Source organism: Vipera ursinii (genome assembly GCF_947247035.1).
Source record: "Vipera ursinii genome assembly, chromosome: 2".
NCBI classification, from domain to species: Eukaryota; Metazoa; Chordata; class Lepidosauria; order Squamata; family Viperidae; genus Vipera; species Vipera ursinii.
This window is the reverse complement of record NC_139513.1, coordinates 260,526,385-260,543,957: the sequence shown is the minus strand read 5'-3', so window position 1 is coordinate 260,543,957 and position 17,573 is coordinate 260,526,385. Positions and strand designations below refer to the sequence as shown.

At 39.2% G+C, this 17,573-nt stretch overlaps 2 protein-coding genes across 8 annotated transcripts in view; one reads left to right on the top strand and one right to left on the bottom strand.

Moving 5' to 3' along the window:
* BDP1 (BDP1 general transcription factor IIIB subunit) overlaps positions 1 to 7,121 on the bottom strand; it is a 60,766-nt gene extending 53,645 nt beyond the window's left edge. For 4 of the 6 annotated variants that reach the window (XR_014491269.1, XM_083353102.1, XM_083353103.1 and 1 more), the window contains exons 1-4: positions 6,743 to 7,121; positions 4,067 to 4,628; positions 1,121 to 1,230; positions 152 to 211 (exon numbers count right to left, since the gene is read on the bottom strand). Coding sequence is in view for 4 of the 6 variants with exons in the window: in XM_083353102.1 (XP_083209228.1) it covers positions 152 to 211; positions 1,121 to 1,230; positions 4,067 to 4,628; positions 6,743 to 7,002 (992 nt within the window). In the remaining 2 variants the exon portion in view is untranslated. The remainder of the gene's footprint in view (positions 1 to 151; positions 212 to 1,120; positions 1,231 to 4,066; positions 4,629 to 6,742) is intronic. The other 2 variants (XR_014491270.1, XM_083353105.1) reach the window with 1 other exon arrangement.
* Positions 7,122 to 9,942: 2,821 nt separating this feature from the next.
* On the top strand, positions 9,943 to 17,289 carry SERF1B (small EDRK-rich factor 1B). 2 transcript variants are annotated; one of them, XR_014491276.1, is made up of 4 exons: positions 9,943 to 10,053; positions 14,510 to 14,618; positions 14,843 to 15,008; positions 15,759 to 17,289. XR_014491276.1 is itself a non-coding variant. In XM_083353110.1 (3 exons), the coding sequence occupies exons 1-3, from the start codon at positions 10,047 to 10,049 to the stop codon at positions 14,913 to 14,915; spliced, it is 189 nt and encodes a 62-aa protein (XP_083209236.1). In that variant the 5' UTR covers positions 9,943 to 10,046; the 3' UTR covers positions 14,916 to 15,389. The 2 variants fall into 2 exon arrangements, 1 of the variants encoding a protein (XP_083209236.1); XM_083353110.1 differs by lacking the exon at positions 15,759 to 17,289 and having other exon boundaries at positions 14,843 to 15,389.
* Positions 17,290 to 17,573: the final 284 nt, after the last annotated feature.

The window sequence follows — 17,573 nt, the reverse complement described above, 5'->3', positions numbered from 1 at the left end:
AAAGACCAACATAATTAATATGGGATTAGGATTATGTTTTAAACCAATAATTTAGTTTCAGCAATATTAAGCAAACACATTTTTTATTTTTCACAACTGTATTACTGATCGCACATTTCATTAATACTATTTCAAAAAAGAAACAAATTACTCTTTTGCTTGTGTCATTGTAGAAGTCTTGTCTGCTTTCTTCTCTTCAATCAATGAAGACCTATTAAATATTGAAAAGCGCATACTTAATGATTCATTTAATCTAACAAACTTCTAAATTTCATAGTGCATAGTCCAAATGCAATTTAATTGTATATTTAACCATGCTAAATGCTAGCATGCTAGACTATATTTTACACACACACACACACACACACACACACACTATAATTTAATTTATTCATATAAAGTTCAGTAAGACTGAATTAAGCTACATGGCTTCTCAATTAGCGAATCAGGATAATAAAGCACAACTCTAATCAGTTTTCACAATATCACAATTATTTCTTGAAAACAACAGATAACAGCAAAATGATTTAAGTCCACTTACTTAAGAATGTTAAATTTCCAACAAAAAATAAAAAATAAACGATGTGAATGTTTATACATACCGAAACCAAGAATAAAGTGCCATTGATTTCAATAAAGCTTGCCCTGTAACAATTTGGCAAAGTTCCTAGCCACATTTTATTATATTTCTACTCATCTGGCCAGAATACAGAAACCAACACTATAGACATATTAGTACGTAATTTTTAGAAAAAACATCTAGAAGCCAATGTTTTATAAGTAAAAGACCACTAGAATTAATGTCTCAGATGTTTAGGGTGTGAGCCCAAGTTAACAAAACTGTTGTAAAAAAAAAGAATGAGTGCAAAACAGTGATGGGATTCAAATATGTGAACAACTGGTTCTCTGTGTGGATGCCGCTTCCGGAAGTCTATTCTGGGCCTGGGCAACAAAAAATTAGCTACCAGTTCTGCCAAAGTGGTGCGAACCGACTGAATCCCACCACTGGTGAGAAACCATATTAGGCAACCTGAGATCTTTAGAGGATGAACAGAATATAGATCTAATGAATTAATAAAAACAATTTATACCAATAATACAAAAGAAAATATGCACTTACTTCATAGGATTATTTTCAGGCAAATAATAAATAAAATCTCTCATCATCATTTTGGAGCGATCTTCTGGCGTATTTTTTTCAATTACTGGATATTTAAATTTCAGTTGTTTCTAGAAACATAAATTAATATAGTTTTATAATTCCATAGATTTTTATTTAAATCTCGTTTTAAATTTTATCATTTATATATATTTAAGAGCTTTCCATTTGCCATATTCAGTTGCTAGCTTGCTTTATTATTTGTTTTGCCGATATAACTATCTGCTATTACTTTAATTTTAATACATTTTATAATGTTGAGAGATAGCAGAAAAAACATATACATTTATTTTTTAAAAGTGTATATGTATGATATAATGAAACCATAACTAATTACCACTAAATGGAAATTTGTCATAAAATTTACCCTACCATATTCAGAAAGCAATTCATTTTCTGCAGCCCCTCCCCTTACTTAGATGGAAGAATTAGAATGGGTGAGATCGACCAATTGATCTCAATGTGTGAGAGCCTACTAATCACACATTGACTTAAATCCCCGTTATTTGCCAAAAGCATCAGATAGAAATTAAGAAGCATTGGAGAGCCTTTGAGGGAGAGGAGAGTTGATAAAAGCTCCTGGGTGCCCGTTATATCGTGCAAATTCAGGCACCGATCCTCTTTTGCAGAGAATGGGAGCCTGAACTCTCGCAGTGTTTGCTCCCGCCCCCAACTCTTTTCCGCCACTGCCGGGACAATTTTCACCAGGACCGAAACCTTGGGGAAACTGGAAGCACCGTCTGCATGCAAATGCATACTTAGAAACAGAGTGCCTCGCTCTTGGCTCAGTTTTCTCTGGAAAAAGCCATTTCTCAAGCCCCTTCTTGGCAAAAACAAGCCTCCAGAGCGAGCACGTCTCGCTCTTTGACTACATTTTCACAGGAAAAAGCCATTTCTCAAGCCCTTTCCTAGCGTAAAAAAGCCTCCGGAGGAAGTGTACCTCGCTCTTCTTAAGAGCAATCCTGAGAAAACAAGTCTCCAGAGCAAGTGCGCTCCCTCCAGAGGCTTGTTTTCATCAGGAAGGGGCTTAAGAAATGGCTTTTTCTGGCAAAAACAAGCCTCCACGCTCTGATGCTGGCCGAGCGAGACAGCGGTGGCCAGAGCAGACCCTTCCCCATCTCCCCTCGCTTCCCCAAAGCCTCTCTTCATTCATCTCCTTTAGCTCTATTCTCCGCCACCGCGTGCAGGGCAACAAAAGAAGCTTGTGGGACTACTGGTAAAAAAAAAGTTCAATCATACCTTCCAACTTTGTGAAACCAGAGCCACAGAATGAGGTGCGCTCACTCCAGAGGCTTGTTTTTGCCAAGAAAAAGCCATTTCTCAAGCCCATTCCTGGCGAAAACAGAGCCAAACTACGCCTAGCTCTTATAGAGAGCAATCCTGCAAAAACAAGCCTCCGGAACGAGCTGGTCTTATTGAGAGCAATCCTGCTCTGCACCTCCGTTTCCTTTCCCTCAAAAGGAGCAGACAAACTCAAGCCTGCTGCTCAAACACCTTTCATCCAAACGGAGACCTGAGTCACATGGAGTTTCAAGCAGTCACACAGAACGTTCCTTTCCATTTCTGAAATGCCCCACTGCAGGCACACAGACCTTCCAATCTCTCTCAGGTCTGCATTTGGATAAAAAGTGTTTCAGTGGCAGTAGCTTGAGTTTCTCCGTTCCATCCTGAAAGAAGAAAACAGAGGCACAGACTGGGTTTACTCTCAAGACGGCGCAGGTGCAGTGTGTGTGCCGGCCTTATTGACAGCAATCATGCTCTGTGCCTCCATTTCCTTTTACTCGGAGCAGAGAAACTCAAGCCGCTGCCCCTCAATTTGTGAGGAGGAGGAGGGTGACGAGGATTTGTGCCAGCCAGCCAGGCAAGGACTAGGTTGGGCGGTATGGGTGGCTGGCTGGGGAGGGGGATCATGGCCACCCAGGCAGTTGCCGCTGCTGCCAGCTTGGATGTGAGTGCTAGGGACCTGGCCCCGCGATGCTTCCCCGCTCAGTTGAAGGCTTCATTCCTGCCCTCAAACTAAGGCTGGCGCACGTGAGCGAGCAGCACTCAGGCCACGGATGGCATTGGTTCCTGCACCTGGCCAACTCCGATTCCACACTTTGCCCCATAGGCATGCAAATGAAACAAACACTTCTTTCCCCCACAGAGAATGGAAGCTTCCGGGGGCCATATTCCGTTTCACAGAGAATTTGTGTTTGAACTGACATGATATTACAGCACCCAGGAGCTTCCACTGTCAGCGTGAAAAGCATTTCCAAGCCAGGTCTCCTCTCCCTCAAAGAGAAAGAAACCACGGCAGAGAGGAGACAGATTTTGCAGGAAAAGAGGGGGAAGCAGTTGTGGGGAGCGGGGAAAGGAACAGGGTGAATATTGCAGAGCCTCTGCGGTCAGTTGCTTGTAACGACTGCTATGGTGCTGCAATAGTAATTTTGGGATTTGCTCGTAAACACTAGGGGGGCACTGATCATGTAACTTTGAACGAGTGTTAAGTGAACACTCGTAACTCAGGGATTACCTGTACTTCCATATTGTAACAAGTGATTCTTTACTTCTCACAAGTGAAGACTGCCTTAGTTCAACAGTGGGGGCTAAGATCTACATGCAAGAGGTTACAGGATGAAATCTATTACTTCCAGATAATGATAAAAAAAATCTTCTCTGAAAGACCTGGTTAAAGACAGATCATCATGGAGAAGCTCTACCCATGTGATCACTAGGAGTGAAAAACAACTTGATGGTGTATAATCACTCTCTAGAATTAAGAAACTTTTGCCATTCAACACTGAAAAAATACCAAGCTGGAAAAACCAATTATCTGATTCACTACAGGATAGTTTCATCACAAAAAGCAAGCTAGAGCCCTTTCATTCTCTGATACTTCAGATTAATATTTCAAAAATAAGTTACTTTCTCTTTCTTCAATTCTTCTTTAAGCATCTTCCTTAGCTTCTGGCTTTTGATAATTTTCTCACGATCTGAACAAATCCTTTTCTTATTTGTTGAAGCAGATTTTGTCTGCGTTGTTTCCTCTTCCATCAATGTTTCTTGGGTGGGTCTTTCTTTGAGGGGCGAGCTTGTGTTCTTCGGGAGAGCTTCATCATTTCTCTGAGCTGGCAGACACATGCTAGGTTCTTTACTAGCAGATTTTTTAAATGGAGAGAACTGTGGCACTTGAGGAGCAGTAGTTTTCTTTTCGGGCAATACGGAAGACTTGGAAGAACTTTCCACATCAATCTTTTCAAGTAAAGATGTTTCTTTTGGAAACGAAACATTACTAAAAGCAGGAGAGTGAGGTCCTTGTTTTAGAGAGCATTTTGATGACGTATCAGCAGTGGGTTGTATAGGTGGAGGTACAATTTTTGGTTTTATAAGATTAGGCATAGTGGATATCCGTTTTCTTCTGTGTGGAAATCCTTCTGCATTTTTCCTGCGGTCTCCATCTCCACTTTTATCACTGGTCTTTTCATTTCTGGAAAATTAAGAGAAATATTAGCTAATGACAAAATTTCTTTGAAAGATAGTAGGGTAATTATGTTATGTTACAGTTCACATAAGGGACGTGGTGGCTCAGTGGGTTAGGACGCGGAGCTTGTCGATCAGAAGATCGGCAGTTTGGCGGGTCGAATCCCGAGTGCCGCATAGCAGAGTGAGCACCTGTTACTCGTCCCAGCTTCTGCCAACCTAGCAGTTTGAAAGCACGTAAAAATGCAAGTAGAAAAATAGGGACCACTACGGTGGGAAGGTAACAGCGTTCCGTGCGCCTTTGGCGTCTAGGCATGCCGGCCACATGACCACGGAGATGTCCTCGGACAAGCGCTGGCTCTTCGGCTTTGAAACGGAGATGAGCACCGGCCCCTAGAGTCAGAAACAACTAGCACACGTGTGCGGGGGAACCTTTACCTTTACCTTTACCTTACAGTTGACATAATTGTACTATATTATAGTTAACTCTTATGGAAAACACTCAGATGCTCTTAGATTAAACTTGAGACCTAAACAAATATACTAGGATTTTATGGCTAAATGAATATAGCTCAATAAATCAATTTCTCAGAAACAGAACTATATTATCAACAAATATTTATTTGGTATATTTATACACTGCCATGATTGGTAGAAAAATGACTCAATAAGCAAGGCAAAATACTACAATTTTACAATGCAGGTTCATGAATCCAGTAGTTATTTAATAAAAAATTCTGTGAATATTTTGGGTTTCCTTCAATCTGGCCTATACATACCAACTCAGAAATAACTACTACTGAGATCAGTGGGATTTACTTCCATGTAAATATATAAAATATATCATAATGCTATAATTAAAGCCTGTGCATGTCTGTTAAGAACTAATTAATCTATTTTTATTTTGTGATCCAATTCTGAAAGGCAGAAATACTTTTAAAAACATTAAAGTATCATCATGATGAGAAGAATAAAAATGTTAATAAACATATTTTTAAATATGTACTGAAAACTGATAAATTAGGTTACAAGCAACACATATCAAAAATCTTGCTACAAGTTAAGTCTTGATTTTTTCCTTTTAATGTTAGTTATTATCTGAGCTCTCTCTTTCTCTGCTTGTACTACAATGTATGTAACACTGTACACGTAATCTTTGACTTACAACCACAATGAAGCCCAAAATTTCTGCTGTGAAGCGAGACAACTGCAAAGTGAATTCTGCTCCGTTTTGCAACCTTTCTTGCCAGAGTTGTTCAATGAATCACTGCAGTTGTTGAGTTAGTTACACAATTGTTACATGTATCTGGCTTTCCCATTGACTTGGCTTGTCAGAAGATCACAAAAAGGGATCATGTGAACACGGGAGACTGCAACCAGCATAAATATGAGTCAGTTGCCAAGCATCCAAATTTTAATCATGTAATCATGAGGATGCTGCAATGGTCAGAAGTGTGAAAAATGGTCATAACTTACCACTTTCAGTGCTGTTGTAACTTCAAACAATCATTAAATGAACTGTTGTAAGTCAAGGACTACCTGTATGTTATCTAATTAGTTATAAGAAGCTGATATTAAAGGTTTATGAGATTGGCAGGGACTTAAATAACAAACAGCCCACATTTCTGATGAACATACTGACAGCATTATTCATTGTACAGGTGGCTGATATGTTTTATATACTATATTATCATTGGATCAGAATTTGGCCAATGCAATGCTTCTGCATTATCACCACTATACTTGGAAAATTTCTCTATATCAGAACAGCAAGTTGGTAGGATTCCTACAGTCTATTTAATGTCAATAACTCTGCATGTTCAGACATTACAAGTCACTAGATTCAAGTCCAAACAGCTCAGTTATTACAACACAAAGCTAAAGTTCTTTTACACATCTCTTTGAGATGGCAGTTTTGCTGACTCAGAAGAAAGGTATGAAACCAGAAGGAAAAGCTTTTTCAAAGCCGGGTCCTCAAATATCGTAGTAAACGAGCGTCATACATCTAATTTCAAATCTGTCTCTCAAGCTAAAAAAAGGAAACGGGGAAGCTCCGATGATTTCTGGCAAGAAGACCAGTGCAAAAGCATCAGTGACAAGCTAAAAACAAACCTAAGTTACCTGATACTGTTGTTACTGTCCCCGCTCAGATGAAGATCTTCAGAGGCGGCAGCATCACCGGGATGGGGCACCGAATTATCCTCGGCCGTAGAAGACCGGGTGGTCGGTGCCGAGTCAGGTTGGCCGTCGGCATCAGTGGTGGCGGCGGAGGCGGCGACCGCCGGGACAACTGAGCTTGTGCTGCCTCCACTATGGCCGCTTCTCCCTGCAGCATTCGGCCGTACATTGGGCTTCACGCTAAACCTGGCGCGGCGGAACATGGTGTAGCGAGGGAGAAGCCCCGACACTAGTAAAAGTCCAGCGTCGCCGGCGAGGCCGCCTCATGTCACCGGCCCCGCTCCGTCCAATTCCAGCTCCCCGCCCTTCCTTTCTGCGAGAGGACTGAATCAGCTGCTCCTAGACGGCGTTAGTCGCGTCATCATTCTGCGACAAAGCAACCCGAAAGGTTTGGTTTTTATTAACGGTTAGTGTACCGCTGCGTTTCAGAATGTACTGAAGAAAGGGCAGCTGGTTTGGGTGGCAAATACATTTTCTAAATAAATAAATCCCATATATGGTAACGCCTATGACATTTTCTGTATTTCGTTCCCATCTAAAGTCTTGTTCTTATCTCCACCCAATTGCGCAATTCTGTATCACTAGCTTGTTTATTTTCACTAAGAAAGAATGCCTTAGTGTTTTTTTCAGAGACCCAAATTTTTAAATGTGGTACAGATACACCTTATGATTATAGTGCCTCTTCACTCAAGGAAGTAAAAATTATATGCATGGTTGTTTATGTTACTTGTTTATCCTTGCAGTAGTGCTATAAAATAGGTTAGTCAGAAACTGATTCAATTTTTCTCCTCTAGCACATTTTTATAAAATCAGCTTAGAAATAAGGGTTTAAGACTTCACTGTAGTAGTGTGTTTATTTGATGTATTTTATTGGTTTTCAGTCCAGAAAATTATTGTTTGGCTAGAATTTAGGTTTGCTTACATTTAAATATGCCTGAAAAGTATTGTTCCCTCCCCCCCTTTTTTATAATAAGACTTTTAAAAATATTTTTAAAAGTTACAAGAAGCATTGGCCAAAACTGGAATTAATACTGTAGAATTCAATTGCGCAATTCTGTATCACTAGCTTGTTTATTTTCACTAAGAAAGAATGCCTTAGCCTACAATTCCATTAATTGGGGGAGAAGGGACTGTAATTTCCAGAATTTTACACTGAGACACAAGATTAGAAAAGTGCCATTATTATAGTAATAGTATGAGATAAGAACATAAGTGCCTCTTGAGTTCAAAGATTTTAAAAAGTATGTCCTAGTGACTTCAATTGCATTAATATAAAATTCACTCCCTCTTCCATATGACAGTCATTCAGATAGTTAAAGATTGTTTCCTTAATTCCTCAATCTTCACTTTTTGTAGCTAAATGCTTCCAGATTCTTTAAATACATCATTTCACACAGAACTTGATTTCCAAACCTCTTACAATCTTATAGCTAGCTAATTCCAGTTTCTCACTATTCTTTTTGAACAATAGCTCAATTCTGTGGACCAAATTAATCTGATTACAATCAGTGACATAACACAGTCTCCAAAATGATTCATTGGAACATCTGTAAAAATTATCATGCACCAGTAATGAAAAATTATTTATTTGAATCCCATATTTATTATTTTCACAAATAACTCAAGGCAGCAAACATAGTCAGGACACCTTCCTTCTCCTATTTTCCCTACAACAAAAATCCTGTGAGGTAGGTTGAATTGAGAGTGATTGGCCCAAAGCTGGCTTTCATGGCTAAGGGGGGACTTGAACTCACATCTCCCATTTTCTAGCTTGGTTCCTTAACCACTAGACCAGGGGTGTCAAACTCAATTTGATTGAGGGCCGCATCAGCATTGTGGTTGCCCTCAGGGGGCCGGGTGGGTATGGCCAGGGTGGGCGTTGCCTACTGGGTGGGCGTGGCTAGAGTGCATATGGCCTACTGGGTGGGCGTGGCCAGCTCTACATCGTTCTTATCAAGGGTGCCTATAGGGCCTGGGCAGGAGTGGGACAGATCTGAGGGTCTCTGGCAGAAGGAGGGTCTCTGGGCCAGGGCCAAGGCAGTGGGGGCCGTTCCCTCACTGTTTCCAGGATGGCTTCACGGGCCACATGAAACCATTTCACAGGCCAGATCCGGGCCCCGGGCCTTGTGTTTGACATGTCTGCACTAGACCAAACTGGCAAGAACAGAGTTGAAAAAGCAGCGTTAATATATCATGGGATTTCTGAATAAAGACTGATGAAGTCTTGGTTCATAACACACAAGACATAATTATGGTTTGGAAAAAGAAAATATGGATAACTGATGTGGCAATACGAGGGGACAGTAAAATAGAATACAAAAAAAATTGGAGATCTTAAGTATTAAGATCTAAAAATTGAAACTGAAAGATTATGGCATAAACCAGCTCGTGTTCTCAGTAGTTATCTGCCCACTGGGTGCTGATACCTAAAAAATTGGGATGGCGCTTAGAACGTTCAAATGCCAGTTGCAAAAGACCACAATACTTGGACCCACATATATACTGTGCCACTATATAACGTTTTACGTTCTTGAGAAGAACCCAATGCTTATAAAGACCAATAGCGGCTAAAGAACTGCCAACTCTGATTTTCCATTGTTGTGAACAGAGGATAATAATGAGGACTAGAATCGAATTTAAAATGCCAAATCCAAGCAAAATATTGGCCTGACAGGGCGACCCAACTGCATTTTTTCCTAGCTCTTCTTTCGAGGGCAACAGCTTAGATTATTTGAATCGTGCTATTCTGTTAGCAGGAAAAAAAAGAGAGAGAGTTGACGGGTACCCGCTAACTTGGAAGCTACTGCCATAGTTCAGACCCACCCGGAAGGACTACAACAGGGGTCTTCAAACTCAGCCCTTTTATGACTCATGGACTTCAATTCCCAGCATTCCTCAGCCAGGCACACTGGTTGAGGAATTCTGGGAGTTGAAGTCCATGAGTCATAAAAGGGCCGAGTTTGAAGACCCCTGGACTACAACTTCAGTCAGCTGCTGAAAGCAGACGTAGCCACCCAAACAAAGGCGGCTTTTCTAGAATTGCGCAAGCGCAATAAGAGGCGGGGCGTCCCCGAACGGCTCCCTTCGGGACGGAGAGCTGTGTGGCGTGACGTCACGGAGGCGGTCCTTTACTTAATAAAAACTTCGGCGGGTGGGGCAAGCAGAAGGTTCTGGTTGTCGGAGCGGCTGGTGGGGAGTCGGAGCTCGCGAGCGTAACGGTTGTTACCGCTGGGGTTATTGTTTTGCCATGGCCCGTAAGTATTCGGCCCGACTCCCACCCCAGGCGGCCCTTCACGCTGGGTCGGGGCCCGTTAGGGGGCGAGAGGGGCAGTGCACCGCGCCTCGGGCCTTGCGGAGGCAGTAGGCCAGGGAGGGAGGCGCCTCTGCCTGTATGTTCGTGGCATCTCCGCGGTGGGCGGGCGATCTTGGGGTCAGCAACCTTATTTAATAAAAGTGGAAGCTTCAGCGATGTGCGTCGCAATTGGTGTTGGTTTATGGACAGGGGTCTTCAAACTTGGCCCTTTTATGACTTGTGGACTTCAACTCCCAGAATTCCTCAGCCAGCAAAGCTGGCTGAGGAATTCTGGGAGTTGAAGTCCACAAGTCATAAAAGGGCCAAGTTTGAAGACCCCTGGTTTATGGATTTTCTTACCGTCGCCGCCGGGGCTACAAAATACGCTTTTACAAGGGGAAAGCTGGCTGGGGAAAGGGCAGCTTTGATCCTTCGTTTCCGCGGGTTTTATCCGCTCACGGGGCGAAGGGAGCCGTTCGGTGTTGGTAAACAAAAAAAAAGAAGGTGTTGTCAGTTGTAGCCCTTGTCATCCTCTTTTAAGTCTGCGAGGTGAACTGACCGTCTCACCGCCTTTCCACTCAAATCTGCCTGTGGGCTCATCAGTGGCTCTGAAAAGCTTCGAGAGTCAGCTGTGAAAAACTGTTTGGTATTTCGCATCGCACTCCAGTGTGTTCTTCAGACCGCAGCACAAGCATTACTTGGAAATAGTTGCTTTGTTTTAAGATTATGACTTCAACTGATGTGGCTTTCTAGAGAAAAATAGTTCAGTGTGATCTGCTTTAAAATTACACAAGCCTAACAGTCATTCCATAAGCAAATTGGGCAAACTAGTCTGAGAAATAATGTATTTAGGGCTGCAACTCGATGCATCCTAAAAGCACACTACTACTGCTTTGTGGATATCGCAGCTAATGTTTTTTTTTATATATATATTGAAACTTGCATTCAAAAACCTGCAATTTCTGTGCAATACTGTATATTTAAATCGTCTGGTTTGGCAGTACAGAATGCATAGTCCTTACTGAATGAATTGACAAGCTTGGTGTGTTTTTTTTTCAGAGACCCCAATTTTTAAATGTGGTACAGATACACCTTATGACAGGGGTCTTCACCTGGCTGAGGAATTCTGGGAGTTGAAGTCCACAAGTCATAAAAGGGCCAAGTTTGAAGATCCCTCCCTGCCTTATGATTATAGTGCCTCTTCACTCAAGGAACTAAAAATTATATGCATGGTTGTTTATGTTACTTGTTTATCCTTGCAGTAGTGCTATAAAATAGGTTAGTCAGAAACTGATTCAATTTTTCTCCTCTAGCACATTTTTATAAAATCAGCTTAGAAATAATAGGGGTTTAAGAACTTCACTGTAGTAGTGTGTTTATTTGATGTATTTTATTGGTTTTCAGTCCAGAAAATTATTGTTTGGCTAGAATTTAGGTTTGCTTACATTTAAATATGCCTGAAAAGTATTGTTCCCTCCCCCCCTTTTTTATAATAAGACTTTAAAAAATATTTTTAAAAGTTACAAGAAGCATTGGCCAAAACTGGAATTAATAGAATTCAAAAAGGTCTTATTTTCAAGACTGATTTCTAACAATGTAAGATAGGTTGTAAAAGTAGATCAGAATAAAAAATCACATCCCGGTTAAAATATACTTCAAACTTAAAACATTTGATTCTAAGATAATTGTAGGATTGAACTATTGTACATTTTAAAGTTTCAAATTCATACTTAATCACCAAACTACTAAAGAGATTCAACAAATATGCAAACGGTTTTCCTAAATTTTATAATGGCAGATAAAATCTTTAAAACTACATTATATTAGTATATTTCATATTAAGGCCCTGCAATATTATTTTCTTGTGTTCTGCATTTTCAAAATGTTTATATTTTGCTTACAGACAAACACCTGCTGAATCAGATCATAAACCTATCTACTCTCACATTCTGTATCACTGTGGCCATCTAGATGTATTTGAGAAATTCACAAGCCAGACTTAGAAGGCAATGGCCACATTCCCCTGTTGCTTTCTAGCAATAGGCATGTTATTCATAGACACTGATAGCCTGATACTCCATGAACTATCCAGCCTCCTTTTAAAACATCCAAAAGGGCTACCTATTCTCACTCGTGGCAACAAATTTCAAAAATAAGAGCCTTGGTGGAGCAGTGGGCTAATGCCTCCTTAAGTAACACCAGCTGCCTGCAATTAGTGCAGGTTCGCATCCCACCAGGCTCAAGGTTGACTCAGCCTTCCATCCTTCCGAGGTAGGTAAAATGAGGACCCAGATTGTTGGGGACAATTAAGCTGAATTTGTAATAACGCCACTTGGGGGTGTGTGAAAGCCCTAATAAGCAGGCATATACGTAGAATGAAGGCTACTGCTAAGCTTGTAAGCCGCCCTGAGTCTTCGGAGAAGGGCGGGATATAAATGGAATTTTAAAAAAAATAAAAAATTATTGATACTAATATTAATATTAATAATTGAAAAGTTAGAAGGTACTTTCTTTGGAGGTCATCTAGTCCAACCCTCTGCTGAGGCAGGAAATCCTATACATTTCAGAGAAATGGTTGTCCAGTCTCTTTATGTTTTTAATAATGTATTATTTCAATCTAGAATCTCACTATTTAGTTTCAAAAGATTACTTTGAGTTTTAACGTTGTAATTTTCTGACTTTCGTTATACTGTATGTGCCTCTATCAAACCTTGCCCTTGATTTTAAGCTAGATTTCCATATGCTATATTCTTGTTTGCCAGAAAGCTGCTGTTTAGTATTATGCGTAGAGAGTAAGGGAAGTGTCTTGATAGAAATATGCAAGAAATATTACTTAGGCAAAAGAGACTAAAACATATCTTAAATCCAGAGAAACAAGGTAACATTGGAAAGCGGCTCAAGCAAATGCCCCTTTAATTTGTATGAAAATTAAAAGAGCAAGCGGATACAATGCAATTAATCTCATTCTTCTATATGTCTGCTTATTTTTATTTTAATATTTCAACTGCTTTACCTGCAATAAATGTTTGAATGATTGGCCTACAGTTATCATTCCTTTAAGACGGGTCCCCAACCCCTGGTCCATGGACCAGTACCGGGCCGCGGCATGCCAGCAACCGGACCGCATAAACAAGCAAGATGCAAGCAGCACACAAAACCACACACTCTCTGGTCCGCAGAAAAACCTCTCTCTCTCCACAGAACCAGTCCCTGCTGCCCAAAAGGTTGGGGACCTCTGCTTTAAGAGGGTCACTTCACCTATTTTAGACCTATGAAAGACATGAAGATGTTTAAGATGATTTGTGAACAGATCTATTTCATATTTAAATTTAAATTCTCAAGTGGATACCATTTGGACGTGGGTTCATTAAATTAAGTTGGTCATTTTTAAAAATTATTTTTATGTATATCTTAAATTCTGCCATTTAGAATTGACATTGTTTTGTTTCATCAGAAGCAAGTAATTCATTCAGTTCCTCTGCTGTTTCCTTATCTCTTGTCATATTTTTAATATTTCATTAGTGGCCCAGTGGGTTCCTATTCCAAATAAATTTGCAGAAGTTTTAATATTTTCTGCTTCATAGTTTTTTACATACATTCTTTTATCAATTGGTTGCATATATTTGTCAAAGTTTGTTCTTTCCTGTTTTTCTTATTTGAGCAAGACTTCCATTTTTAAAGTCATCTTTTGGTTATAAATGCATTTCAGACTACTAAAGGTAAAGGTAAAGGTTCCCCCGCACATGCGTGCTAGTCGTTTCCGACTCTAGGGGCCGGTGCTCATCTCCGTTTCAAAGCCGAAGAGCCAGCGCTTGTCCGAGGACGTCTCCGTGGTCATGTGGCCGGCATGACTAGCACGGAACGCTGTTACCTTCCCACCGTAGTGGTCCCTATTTTTCTACTTGCATTTTTACGTGCTTTCGAACTGCTAGGTGGGCAGAAGCTGGGACGAGTAACAGGCGCTCACTCTGCTATGCGGCACTCAGGATTTGATCCACCAAACTGCCGACCTTCTGATCGACAAGCTCAGCGTCCTAACCCACTGAGCCACCGCGTCCCTCTTTTCAGACTACTATAAAGGAACAATTGGGGAAAAGCACAACAGATTCTTAGAACTGCAAAGAGTTTGCCGTTCCTAAATATTCAATTTCCTAATTAGTTTTATAGTTTATATAATTAGGGTATGCATTTTTAAAGAGCAGTATATTAGCATTGCCCAATGTTGATTTGTACCCTAGCCCATATAGTTCTACCTAGGAATTAAGCAAAGAAAGTTTCTTGCGATGAAAAGACACCTTGCATCCAGGACACACTCTTTAATGCCACACTGGTAGCTGAATATGATATTGTGGGTTGTATTTTAATACAAAATGTAATTACCAGTAATTAGCCTAAAACCTGGTCTGTTACTTTTACAGGTGGGAACCAGCGTGAACTTTCCCGCCAGAAGAATATGAAGAAAGCCCAAGAACAGAGCAAGGGGAAAAGAAAAGAGGACACTTTGTCAGCTTCTCAGAGGAAACAGAGGTATAGTTGCATAATCTGCAACACCTTTCATATCTTAGCTCATGAATGAATTGTACAAATCCTGCATAAAAGTTTTCTGTGTGCAGAAAAACTAGAAATTTTGCTCTTTTGAATGTATTGATATTAAATTGATGAGTTCAGCTCAGTACCTGAGATTTATTTGTGATGTTTTGACTTCGTAAAAATTGGCACCACAAACTGACTTTATTCTTTCCTTTTTACAGAGATTCTGAAATTATGCAGCAGAAGCAAAAAGCAGCTAATGAGAAGAAAACTCTTCAGGCAGGAGCAAAATAATATGTGGCTACAGAGAGGACCTAATAATGCTGCAGAATCTCAAAATATAGGGCCTAAAAAGACATATTTGTAAAAGTAGCCAGACATTAAATGGTTAATGTTTATCTTCTACTTGCTTGCTTGTCCAGTATGCATTTATTTTAGAATGTATAGTGTATTTGCAGCTGACTTGGCTTTGACTGAATTACTAGATTGGATTGCATTTTAAACTTGTATTTCCCTTTGCATGTCTGTTAGTAACAGTAGCAATAGCCAAAATATATGTTATTGTTAAAATGTTTGCTCAATAAATTGCTCGTGTTATTATACCAGTTTTTATATGTGCAAGTAGGCTGGGAAATGTATATGGTAACACTCTTACATTCAGAAGTGATATTTTAAAAGGACAGGTATGTGTACTTGCTTTTCACTTTGTAAAAGGTCAGCTGTAAAGTTAATCATAAATTATTTTTACAATAAAAATATTGCATGACATATTGTCAGAATTGGGTACTCAAGAAGCTCCAATAGTTTTTCAGTTATTGCTAAAAATATGACATAATTTAGGGAACCCTTTGTCACATTTAGCACAAATAACATGCCTTTTATCATGTGTTCTAATTGCAATCTTGAGTATTTAATACCATTCTTCAGTAATTGCAAACCAAGATTATATGTAAAATTGCAATTAAAATGTAATTTGAATTAAAATATAAACTATATTTTGAGTAAAAATTGGTTCAGTATAAGTGCAGCAGTCAAGGAATGGGTTGCTTAATTTTACTGATGTGCAAGATTATTTCTAAGACAGTTGGTAAGGATCTTATTTGAACAATTAGTTTTACATGCATAATTGTGTTTCAGTTTATGACAGAACCAGACTGACCTAAAATTAGATCAAGAGAATCTTAATGAGAACAGCAACTTCTTCTGAACAATGAAATTTTATTAGCATACGTGTCATTTGGAAGAGGATAATTCAGGGTGACCTTAACTTAATTCTGAACACATCAAAGATTGTGTGCTAGAGCATACAAAAAACTAATTGCATTGTTTGAAAGGTACAGATAATTCAGAGTCTTTTAGATCAGAGAAAGAAATTTTTATTGTAACAAAGTAGATATTTTGAAAATGGCTACAAGCTAGATTTAATTTTTAAACAAGTATAGTTGTGATAAGTTGGTATAAAACTTAAAAGTAGAGACAACCTTGCTTTTTCCTGTGATGTTACTAAATTTTAGTTGCATGTGAGAATTAAAAAATAGGTGGATTTTAAATAAGACTAACTTGGGAGTTTAGGTAAAAAATTGGTCTTCTGGATTAAGAACAATTTGTAGATATTACAGATACAGTTCCAAAAAGGTGCTTTAGAACATATGGCAACTGTAAAATGATTGAAAATTAAGAAATATTCCTAACATTTTAACCTACAGCCAGTTTCTATGATACAGTATGTGTTTTGTCTTCATTAATTGGACGAGTAGCTGACAACAAAAAGTTAAAGAGATGAGATATCTTTACTGCCATCTAGAAATCATTTGGATTTTTGCAGCCTTGCTGTAATAAACCCCCATTTCTCATACATTTGCTCTCTTTTCTGCTCTTTGCACTGTTATCAGCGGGTACAGAATTGTAGGAAGATAGTAGAATACTTAGAAAAATCAATTTAACTTACATTCTTTTTTCAAGCAATATAGTTACTGTATTGAAGTCTTTCTCACAGTCTTATCATTCAAGTTGATCAGGGTCAGTATTTTTGTTTTAAATATTCTCTGTAAAGAATTTAGGGGTACTATATTTTACTAAAATTTAACACTAACCCTCATAATTATGTAGGCATCTGACAGTTGTGAGATTAAATTTATTGCACGTACCAGGATGCAGTGTCTGTAGGTGGCAGTGTATGGCTTTTTCTTTAGGACTGAAAAAATGGTCAGATTAGGAAAACTACCACAAAAATCCTAAAGTTGTATGCTAGCCAAAAAATTGAAAAGCTTTCCATAATAAGGCAGTGGCAAATGATTTTTGTATTGTCGAGAAAACAGCAATAATATGTTAATGATATCACCAAGAGTAAAGTCAGATTCAAATGAAGTCTGTGCGTTAATGTAGACAGAAATGAGTTGTATAAAGAAGAAACACTGGATGAGATAATTGGTCCCAAAGAATATTTCATCGTAAATGCATTCTATAACAGATTACCAAAGAGCCATCCATCTTTCAAAGATCATTCAATCATTCTTATAAATTTAAGCTTTTAGGACCATCTTTATAGATCTTAATAATTTTTGAATATATTTTTGTCATTTTCAAAACAAATGCAGTGGGTGGATTACAGAAGTATCCTGAAAAATGCATTGCCATGTGTGAGCAACAAATAATGCAGCAGCATGGAATGAAATAAAATCATTTGGAAAGAATGGTTCCTTAATTTTGAGCATCAAAATTTTAAGTATAAAAAATGAAAGGCCTTTTAATTCATGACAAACAGCATAACAATGGGATTATTACCCACTTGTTTTCTTGCTTGGCATTTGGCAAAGTGAGGTACAAATCTTAAACAGTAAGGAAACTTAACACCTAGAGCAGGGGTGTCAAACTCAATTTCTTTGAGGGTCGCATCAGCATTGCGGTTGCCCTCAGGGGGCTGGGTGGGTGTGGCCTGGGTGGGCGTGGCCT

What these genes read in the sequence shown, in the direction of transcription:
- SERF1B (XM_083353110.1), top strand. An exon ending in GCTTCTCAGAGGAAACAGAG is followed by an intron (nt 14,619 to 14,842) that starts GTATAGTTGCAT and finishes TCCTTTTTACAG; the next exon opens with AGATTCTGAAATTATGCAGC.